Genomic DNA, 11,483 nt, shown 5'->3' with positions numbered 1-11,483 from the left:
AGCAAAGGCATGCTTTATTGCTCTGCATCTGGACAATGGGAAGACTCTAGTAAGTTCATGAAGCTTGCCAACACTCCTGGTACAAGGATTCGATAATGTTATCTGGAAAAAAAAATCTATATATAGATAGTATATCTGATAATAGAATTGAAATCGAACAGAACAGAATAGAATAGAATAATTTATTGGCCAAATGTGATTGTATACACAAGGAATTTGTCTTCGGTGCATATGTTCTCTGTACATAAGACAATATACATTCAAGAATCAAGGTACAACACTTATTGATAGTCATAGGCAGGGCCGGATTTTCCTATAGGCTAACTAGGCTTCAGCCTAGGGCCTCAAGATCAAGAGGGGCCTTTATTTTCATCTAAATCCGGCCCTGGTCATAGGGTACAAATAAGCAATCAGGAAACAATATAATTGTAATGATACAAGCAACAAAGTTACAGTCCTGCAGTCATAAGTGGGAGAAGATGGGTGATAGGAATGATGACAAGACTAATAGTAACGCAGCCTTAGTGAATAGTTTGACAGTGGTGACAGAATTATTTGTTTAGCAGAGTGATCGCGTTTGGGAAAAAACTGTTCTTGTGTCTAGTTTTTTGATGTGCAGTGCTCTATAGCATGTTTTGAGGGTAGGAGTTGAAACAATTTATGTCCAGAATGCTAGGGGTCTGTAAATATTTTCATGGCCCTCTTTTTGACTCATGCAGTGTACGGATCCTCAATGGAAGGCAGGTTGGCAGTAATTGTTTTTTCTGCAGTTCTGACTATCCTCTGAAGTCTGTGTCTGTCTTGTTGGATTACAGAAACTAGCCAGACAGTTATGGAGGTGCAGATGACAGACTCAATAATTCCTCTGTAGAACTGTATCAGCAGCTCCTTGGGCAGTTTGAGCTTCCTGAGTTGGCGCAGAAAGAACATTCTTTGTTGTGCTTTTTTGATGATGTTTTTTATGCTAAGTGTCCATTTTAGGTCTTGCGATGTGAACATCTCTACTGTTGACACTATGTTGTCTAGTATTATTAAGAGGTGGTAGTATGGGAAAGTCTACCAGCATTTCTATGGTTTTGAGTGTGTTCAGTTCCAGATTGTTCTGATCGCACCACAAGGCTAGTTGTTTAACCTCCCGTCTGTATGCAGTTTCATCGTCTCGAATGAGACCAATCACTGTTGTATCATCTGCAAATTTCAGTATTTTAACAGATGGATTGTTTGAGATGCAGTCATTGATATATAGAGAGAAGAGAAGTGGAGAGAGCACACAGCCCTGTGGGATACAGGTATCTGATGTGATTTTGCCTAGCTTCACCTGCTGCTTCCTGTCTGTTAGGAAGCTTGTGATCCACTTACAAGTCTGTTCAGGTACCCCTAGCTGATTTAGTTTACTTAGAATGTCCGGTATGATGGTATTGAATGCTGAACTAAAGTCTACAAAGAGGACCCTTGCGTAGGTCTTTGGAGATGCACTACATCCCAGAAGATGTTGTAGGATGTAGTGCAAGATGTTGTAGGAAGTAGTGCAGGGTCATATTAACAGCATCATCTGTTGATCTATTTGCTCGGTATGCAAATTGCAAGGGGTCTAACAGCGGATCCGTGATGGTTTTTAAGTGGAACATCACTAGCCTTTCATAGCTACAGGTTTTCATAACTACAGATGTTAGAACAACTGGTCTGTAGTCATTCAGTTCCTTGATGAAGGGCTTCTTCGGCAGTTGTATATAGTGGAGCGTTTGAAGCAAGAAGGAACATGGCACATCTCTAGTGATTTGTTTAAGATTCGGGTGAAGATGGGAGTCAATTGGTCAGCACAGACTTTTAAGCAAGAAGTTATCTTGTCTGGGCCTGGTGCTTTTCCTGGCTTCTGTCTGTGAAATAGATCTTGCACTTCCTTTTTTGTGATCACCAGGGTTTGTGAACCCAATGGGATGGGGTCAGTTGTAGGAGGTTTGGCTGTTGTTGATGTGTCTGGGATGGGGGTTGTGGAGATAGGTGGCTGTAGTTTCCTTTCAAACTTGCAGTAAAACATGTTCAGGTCATCTGCCAGTTGTTGATTTCCTTCAGCCTGGGAAGGAGGTTTGCCGTAACTGGTGATATTTTCAAGAGTTTTCCACATATTTGCTGGTTCATTTGTTGAGAACTGATTCCTTAGCTTTTTAAAATAGCTTCTTTTGGCTGCTCTGATCTCCCTTGTTAATACGTTTCTGGTCTGATAGTACAGCATTCTATCATCTTTTCTGTAGGCTTCCTCTTTGGAACGACATAGCTGCTTAAGTTTAGCTGTGAACCAAGGTTTATTGCTACTTTATATTTGCAAGTTCTTGATCGGTACACATAGGTCTTCACAGAAGCTGACATATGACATATGATGTTACAGTATCTGTAAGTTCATCCAGGTCTGCAGAAGTTTCTTCAAAAATATTCCAGTCAGTGCAGTCAAAGCAAGCCTGTAGCTTTAACTTTGCCTCCTCAAATGTATCTGTATTCCCCAAGCAGTATTCTTGTCAGGTGTGTGTACTGTGAAAACCATTGCTAAAGGAATTGGATTTGCAGTTGCCTAGTGGTGAGAATTTGTATGTTGTGAGAATGGCCTTGCAATGCATTAATGGAGTATATATTAATATGCTATGAATTACCATTATATTGCCCCAAAGAACAGCATGTTAAGTCAACTGGCCAAATAATTGATTTTGATATTGTACTTATAACGAATACCTTTTTACATAAAATGTAACTTCAAAAGTATAAGGTAAAAATATTGTGCTTCAATATTTCTTACAATTTTTCTGATGTTGAGAGTGGAAAGAACTCTGAATGACAATTATAGGTTCCATTTTAAAAAATTAGAAATTTCCCTTGTTTGATTCCGTAGGTTTTCCCTATTTGGGCTACAGAAATCTAGGCCACAATTAAATGGCAGCAAAGAGTTGCAGAAGACTTGGCTGTCAATGGATTTTACACACAGCCCAGGTCTGGTAACCCTATCTTTGCTTTAAGTGCCACATGTGAATTGTCCCCCACCCTCACTTATTGTGTTATCTCCTCTTTTTCTCTCAAACTAAACTACTCACACACAACATTGTTATTTCTCATGAAATATGTCTGATAATGCCAACACAGTATTGTCACAATAATCTGTGCCACTAATTTAATGTAACACTTCTTGTGCCTGATATGTCCCTTTTCTAGCTCAGATCTCTGTTCAAGCTTTAATCTGGAGAAGTTGTGTAAGTAAGCAATGACCATCTCCTTTGGAATTTATTCTTTAATGACTAATGACTGTATGAATTTTAGTCTTCTACATAAGAAATTTAAGACATGCAAGCATATTGTGATTTAAACTGATTGAATGATGCGTATCCAATTGTTGTGCATCAGAGTGGAAGCCTTGGGTGTACTGGTAATTGATAATTCCACAGTACTAGTAATAGATCTATTACTACTGTAAAAAAATTAAATTCCATCAGTTTAATGATAAATCTAGATAAATTACAATAGGATTGCAGTAAGGTAGTCCTTCAGATACGACCATAGTGGAGTCTGCCCATTATGGTCACATGTCATAATGATTGTTAGGTGAAGCATCTCACCTAACTCACCTGCCATACCTGCTCTCCCCAGGGAGTCATTAAATGAACTTCAGGGTGTTTAAGTGAAAAATGGGGTGCCTCATGAGTCCGGTAGGCCCTTGGAGGTCTAGTACAGGCCTAGGCCCACCTGTCCTAGCCTCAGAAAGCCGCCTCCACTTTCCAAGACACTGTGCTCCACCTCCTGCCCCTTGGGTCCCACTCTCATTGGATCTCCCCCACCCCAAGCTTTAGGCCTGATTCCTAGCCCCACCAGGCCAAACATCTGACCTTTTGGAAAGCACTGAGGCCATCCAGAGCACTAAAATGAATTACTACTTTGTGCAGCTTCATGCCATGGTTCCAGAAGCAGCCACCATTTTGACCTATCCACAAAATGGCAGATGCATTTGGGTCACTACCAGTGGTGGGATACAACCGGTATTCCCCCGTACGAGCGTACCGGTGCTTGCTGGAAGCACCAGGTACTGTTCCGGTACAGTGCTCCATAGGGCCCACCCGCCCGCCCACGCTCTTTACCTGTATTTGAGCTGTTCGGGACTTCTGCGCATGCGCACAGAGTGTATGGCACTTGCGCAACACTCCGCCAAGCAGCTGGAGCATTGAAGAGGCATCGTGGAGCATCACAGGCAGTAAGTACGCATGCATGTGCTGCACGCGTGTGCCCCCATGCTGCGTGCGTTCATGTGGTGGATGCCCAGCCCCATTGCACTGTTTCAGTTGCAACGAGATCCGGAACCCACCACTGGTCACTATTATATGGCCTGGTGGAAAACTGCTTTGTTCTGCTGCCTTAACCAAATCTACTCCCAGCGCTTCAGAAACTTTTTGCAGTGTCCAGAAACTTTTCCAACACTGTGCAGACCCTGGTAAGTAGCAAAACACAACAGTTTGTCTGGCAACAATCATTCTGGCACCGCCCACAAACAGTTGCCGCATTAGGTCTTTGCACAAAGAGTCAGCATTAAATGGTAGAGTGTTATTCTTCCTTCATATCTCTGATAGTTCTTGCTGGATTGAAAAACTCGAGCTTTTCATGCCACTTTTCACCACATTGTCACACATATGCTATCCAATGGGTTCTAATGTGGCAAAAGCAGTCAGAAAAATTGGAAGAGCACCGTGTTTTATAATGCACAATATAGTTTTACCTATAAACTAAAGTATAACATTTTCTATGGTCAACACTGTATCTCTTAGATAGTGCTAATAGCATATGAAATACAAAATACCTGAAGAGCACCAAATTTAAGTGTTAGTATTTAATTAATTAATTAATTTTAAAATGTATTGGCCACCCATCTTACCTTGAGGTAATAATATTTTGGTAGTGATAATAAAAAGACCTCTGAGGAAAAAATTATATAGATAAAATATTTCAAGAGGGCATTTTTTTTTACAGGGGAAATAATATTTCATGACATATGTTCTACTTGAAATACGTTTCAGGATTAAACCTACGTTTTGTAATGGTAGAAAGGCAGATTCGCCAATGAAAGGACAAAAATTGATCTTCCAAACAATATTTGCATGATTTTATTCCTGATAGAAATGGAAACAACTCAGATGGATATTTTTTTCTGAAAGGAATATTGGAGTTCCTCATTTCAACTTGCTGATGAACAGATAAAAAGCAAAGAGGGTTTTTTGTTTGTTTGTTTGTTTTTTTGGCCTCATACAGAAACTTTCTTTTCCTGGAAGACAAGTTCAAATAGGACCTGAGACTCTGAAAATGTTAATGTTCAGGTTAAATCACAATAAATCCCTTATTGAAAACACAACTGATAGAACATTATTTCTTAAATTACCCCTCCGATTTTGCAAAGCTGAATCACCCAATGAGGCGGACAAGCTGACTTAGTGCCTACCTGGCCTTGGGTTCTCAAAACCTGTGCAGGCAACTGAGTAGCATAAGTCACCTTGCTGTCAAGTACAGATGGATAATGGAGACTGGAACAGGGCTCTCAACCTTAGCCAGGGGTGTCCAAACTTGGGAACTTTAAGACTTGTGGACTTTAACTCCCAGAATTCCCCAGCCAGCCATGCTGGCTGGGGAATTCTGGGAGTTGAAGTCCACAAGTCTTAAAGTTCCCAAGTTTGGACACCCCTGACCTTAGCGGTTTCAAGCAGCCATTATGGTCACAGACAGCTTTAATGGTCACAGGCAACTTAAACAGCACCAGCACCTCTACCACTTGAGAATATATGAGAATCGGGGGCTTTTTTCTATTAAGTAATGCAGACACATAATGCGAGTAATACAGATGTAGTGCGTATTTTGTGGTGTTCCCAACAAATCAAACAAGAAAATATTTCTAAGGAAGACTTGGATTAACTGATATGATTATATTTATATTAAAATGTGCACAAAAGCCTTGACACATTATTACATGATCGTGCATTGCTGTGTGTGGATGGCAAACACAGCACTTCCGGAATACTTTTAAACTTTAGTCTCCTTCCTCTTCACAGCCAGAGATCTCCGTTTTCTACTCAAGACTGCCTCAAAGCTATGTGAACGTGGACGGATCTTCATTTCAGTGTAAGGGATAGAATATAAATGACCTTTCCATGGCTCCCAGTTAATTCCCTGGAAAGAAAAAATAGGATATTAGTGAGCTTGTTAGATCAAGTTTTTCAATCTATAAACAAATGTGCACAGTTTTATAGTGATAATACAAATATATACATATATCAATATTCAACTATTATTAGGGTTTTTTAGGTTTTGCATATGTATTTTGTGTATAAAAATCTTTTAAGGCAGACTGATAAATTGTCTCATTTGATCTAGTAATAACTATAATTACATGGTATTCTACATAAATTACTTTGTGATTAGGGATGTGCAGCCCTTCCACTATATCTCTCAGTATCTCTTAATGAAGCAGCATCTTTGCTTGGGCTCACAGTCATACAGTCCCAGGAAAGTGCACATTTGAAATAGATGGGTTAAAATGGCAAATCCAATCCAAACATCTGGTTTACTGCACAATGAACCATAATAGTAACACTCGATGCATATGAAAGCCACCACCTGCTAAAGAACCGGGAGCTGTGATTTCATTTTGAGGTACATAATAATAGGACCTTCACAGTCTGAGCATCTTAATCTTCAGTATCTTCTAACAAGTGGCATGTAGGAATCAAACTGAAAAAGCTTGACTGCCAACTACAATATATCTTGTATGATATTGCAGGCATCCTTTTGACTTTGAGGGCTAAAATTCATGATTGAAATACAGCAAAGAAAGGCAATGTAGTTTAGTGGCTAAAATGTTAGACTATAATGAGAAATGCCAAGTTTGAAAATTGAACAAGCAAATGATTGTACATTCAGAAATATTTCAAAAAACTGAAGCATTTGAAGCACTTGAAGATCAGTAGACTGGAAAAGTCTGGCTTGAATGTAGTTAAACAGTATGGTATAATAACTAAAAGTATTAATGTACTTCAGTTGGGATTAACAGAAGCAGAGTGTTCAGGTCACTCAGAATATTTTTATTTGATTTTAATCAGGACATGTTTGAGATGCTGTATGTACTTCTCAATACATTTTAAAAAGAACGTTCATAACTAGAATATTTCTCGAAAATGAACCAGGATGGTGAAAAAGCTGAAAATAAAGGAATGGAATTAAACCTTTACAGAGTCCTATATTTTAGCAAAAAAATATAATTGCTAACAGATCCAATCTCTTGCTTCAGAAGAACAAGATTTACAACAATGGGGAAAAAATTAAAAAGAGGTGGATTTGATAATGTTATAATAAACTTTCTAACTGTAAAAGCTGCTCAAGATTGCAACAAGTACCCTAAAATGGGATGAAGAGTTTCACTGCAGTATTTAAGCAGAGGTTGGACAGCCATTGGAAATATTACAGTAGCAGATTTTACACTGAAAAGTGTTTGACAGGATCATGGTTTCTCAACCTTAACAACTTTAAGATGTGCGGATTTCAACTCCCAGAATTCTCTAACCAGCATGCTGGGTGGGAAGTTCTGAGAACTGAAGTCGAGATATCTTAAGTTGTCAAGGCTGAAAAACAATGGACTAGATGACTTTTAAGACACCTCCTGAGTTTATGAGCTTCAATAATAGAAGCTCGTAAACTCTTTCTCCAATAGATGTGTTATCATATATGCTAATCAAGAAGCACTAGATCAGGGCTGGATGTGCCACAGGCTGGCCATGCCCATACCCGGTTTAGCAAAGGGGGGGGAGTTTCAATACGTCACGTGATGACATGAGTTTGACACCCCTGCACTAGATCACTCTCCTTCCACAGTCTACAGCAAAAGTATTTTTCTTCTATTAAAATATTTATTGAATGTGTATAATTATTATAGTTGATTTTAAAATTAAATTTGTATTCATATCATCCATACAAATAAAAGTAGATCTGAAAAAATGTTTTATTTTTAAATATTAATTTATTAGCCATATCTTAAAAGAGGCACTCCCTCCTATGTAAAAAAAATGGAGGGATGATCTTTAAGATATTGTTAGCTATTTACATATTTATTTTAATACAATATTTTTGGAATCTGCTATCAGATTAACTGGCATCAATATAAGCAATGAAGTTTATTAAACAGAGTCATTGATTCTTTTTTTAAAAAATGCATGAAGGCTGCAGCCTTAAAAATAAGGATTCTTTGTATTATTTGAAAATCAAATAATAGTAGAAAAAGCACTCTTCTCCTTTCATAATAATGATTAAGGTGGTCTAAACAGTGGCTATCACAAGGAGAAGTATTAACAGTAATTTGTGCATTCTTGAAATGGGTCACACTAATCTAGAAAGATATGTATCAGACTCACCTCACTGTGCTTGTGTTCTCCATACTTCCCATTGAGATTAGCCAGGTGGCAGTTCTTATACCACCAGCCACCATGGTGAGTTATAGCGCAGTTGGTAATAGCTATATCATTGTCCTTGTCTATGGTTGTAAATTTCCTACCATTATGGTAAGTCATGGCATCCCCTTAGGAGAGAAAGGGAGCATTAGAATCATGATATTTCTGACTTTAGAAATCCTCAGATTACTGACATGACTGGGCAGAAATGCAGTTAAATATCCTTCAATGCCTTCACACAGAGAGACAGAAACATGCAGGCAATTAATCAAAGAGCAGATATAAAATCTTGCCCAAGCATAATTTGAGTTAATCCTGGGTTTCTCAGCGCATTATCCATAAGCACGAATGTTCAGCAGTCACCACCCTTTTCTTGAACCAGAAAAGGGAATGGACAAGTGGGAGGAAGAGGGAGCCAAAAAGGGTGTGTGCATGTTTGTGAGTAAAGGAATGTAAATATATTTCTTGACCTTGGCTAAAGTACTCAGTGAAAATATTATGGTTTCAAATACTTTTTAATTTGCCTATTGTTGTTCAAACTCTGAAACTGTTTTTCAGACAGACAAAAGATAAAAGTATAGATATTTCCCAGATAAATCAGTTCTTTTCTTAATTATATTAAATGGAACGGGAGATATCATTATACTATGTAAGCAGCATGAAAGGACATGCTGCTGAGTGGTGAATGTTTATTGTATATATTTTTTTAATTTTAATTTTGTGGCTGGGCTTTCTTATTTGTGCATGCATAATCCCCTTACAGAAGCTACTTGCTAAAGGATCCCTGATATACATATTTCTAAAGTGTCCTTGAATATAATAAGTTCAGGAAGCCCCCCCCCCCCAAATTGATTGCTGCGCAGATGGATGTGAGATTTTGCTTTTTCACTATCCATTCCCACTTTTCCCTCTAATATCTCACCCCCATTTTTTTTGTATTTTTTTTATTTGAAATGTAATAAAGTTTTATTTTAAAAAATAAAAGAAATATTTACCAGCAGTGCCTCTGTAGTTCCCCAAAGACAGCTTGTATCGATCTCTGCTGGAGCCCACCTGGAAGAAGTCATAGGTGGCATAGGCTGACTCGTTGTGAGTCCGTAAATCCACTCTCAGTTCATAGGGAAGGCGGGCAGACCTGGTGAGATTATGCAGTTTTTCTAGACCTGCAAGAAACATTCCCGAGTCAAACTTAAGGTAGGCTGCCAAACAAACTTGTCAGCTTTGTCCCAACTTAGGCATTCAGGAAAGAAACACCCTCGATTCCATTTGTAGTGAAAGGTATACTTATGCCAAGTGGTTACAGCATAGGATTTCCTGCTTAGTCCTGGTAACTTTCCTTTCTCCCAAGCCCTCCCCACCTTGACCATCTTGGAGGGGTCCAATAAGGTTTAAATTGGGTGTTTTGGTAACAGCTCCACATTTTTACAACTCTTTCGCTGGGCATTCCATTCCCAAGCTTGTGTCTTTGAATCTCTCAAATACTGTTCTGGGCTGGCACCACTGGTTCCTCTCATCTGTCATCCCACCTCCCTATATACCCCTGCCTATCCCTTCCCCTTTTATGGCAGGATGCCATCGAAGCAAAACAGGGCTAAAGTGATGCAATAACAGACCCGAGAGAGGGGGGTGGGGATATTAACTCTTCCAAGTAGATAATAAAACTGATTTATCCTTCATATATCCATTTATATGCTCTCTAGCAAAGTTTATGATTGAACTACAAATGCCATTTAGTAGTAGAAAACTTTAAAAACTATACACTGAACATTAAAGCAATGTCAGGCCCAAGCCCAGAGGTAACACAGCACAATCCTATTAAGTTCAGTCCTTTATTTGCTTACTCCCAATGGACAGAGTTTTGCCAAACTAAAAAACTATAACCACCTAACCTACTAGATATATCCTGAGAAATTCTAGGGTGTGGCTACCCTCAACCTTTTCTCCCTGCATTCAAGCTGCATTGTCAAAACTCTTCCCCACTGCTCCTGCAGGTGCACATTCCATCACAGTCAACCACTACCACCACAACTCTATTCCCATTTAGCTAATGATTTTCAAGCAAAGTTATGACTCTCTATAGCACGGCTGTCAAACTCCCAGCCTCTGGCCAGATGCGTCACATGCTAGCCATGCCCACGCCTGGTTTAGCAAAGGTGGGGGGAAAGTCCCGATGACACCACTGTGACATGAGTTTGACACCCCTGCTCTATAGCATTGCAAAGCATGACCTATGGTGCTGGGTCCTTACATATTGTATAGCCAGATAGTACTAAATGGAATGGGTTTTTTTAAGTAAAACTCTTATAATCTGAGCCTGTTTTGGTACACTATAGGTATTCTATCCAACCTTTTTCATTATGATTGACTTACAATCAGAATCAAGCTTGGAATTTTGGTCATAAGTCTTTGCAATTGTTAAGTTGGTCACCACATAACCAGATTTGATTTTTCAACTGGTTGTACAAGAGTTGTTTAGTGAATACATGGCTGTTAAGTGAACCACATCATTTTTAAGCAAATCCAGCATATCCAATAGGTGCTTTTTGCTGTTTTCTGTCAAAAAAAATGGCATAACAAGTCACAAATTATGGTCACATGGTCACAGAATCCTGGAACTGGTTGTAAATTTGAGCTGATTGAAATGTGCCTGAAATGCCATCATGTGATTGCAAGTGTTAGATACTTGCTCTAACTTCAGTGGTTTCCACCAAGGTCCTTTGTTCCGGTGGGAACAGAGTTTTAATCCTATTGGTCGAAGAGTCTGACAGCTCCCTATAAAAGTGCTGCTGTCAGACTCAACCTTCGCTGGATGTCCTCACTTGTTGTACTTAATAAAGAGCTGTTGTTACTGTTAAGCCTGTGTGTGCCTATCCATTACCCAATCTAACTCTGGCGACGAAGGTGGGATTGGAAGGCAACTAGGCGAACCAAAAGAGTGTAGCAATCCAGCACATACATCCAGCCCAGAGCTCAGCGCAGCTTTGAGCAGCCATTTTTGAGCGGCAAACTCAAAATGCCCTCTGAACA

The 11,483-nt window shown here is 39.2% G+C and overlaps 1 protein-coding gene across 1 annotated transcript in view; it reads right to left on the bottom strand.

Annotated features, from left to right (window-relative positions):
* Nucleotides 1-4,924: 4,924 nt before the first annotated feature.
* TNN (tenascin N) overlaps nt 4,925-11,483 on the bottom strand; it is a 37,449-nt gene continuing 30,890 nt past the window's right edge. The window contains exons 13-16 of the mRNA XM_081948631.1: nt 9,452-9,619; nt 8,421-8,584; nt 5,709-6,186; nt 4,925-5,565 (exon numbers count right to left, since the gene is read on the bottom strand). Of these exons, the coding sequence (XP_081804757.1) occupies nt 6,040-6,186; nt 8,421-8,584; nt 9,452-9,619 (479 nt within the window). The 3' untranslated portion in view covers nt 4,925-5,565; nt 5,709-6,039. The remainder of the gene's footprint in view (nt 5,566-5,708; nt 6,187-8,420; nt 8,585-9,451; nt 9,620-11,483) is intronic.

Source organism: Natrix helvetica, assembly GCF_964273705.1.
Source record: "Natrix helvetica genome assembly, chromosome: 3".
NCBI classification, from domain to species: domain Eukaryota; kingdom Metazoa; phylum Chordata; class Lepidosauria; order Squamata; family Natricidae; genus Natrix; species Natrix helvetica.
Note: the sequence above shows the minus strand (reverse complement) of the source record. Positions and strands in the feature narration are given on the sequence as shown.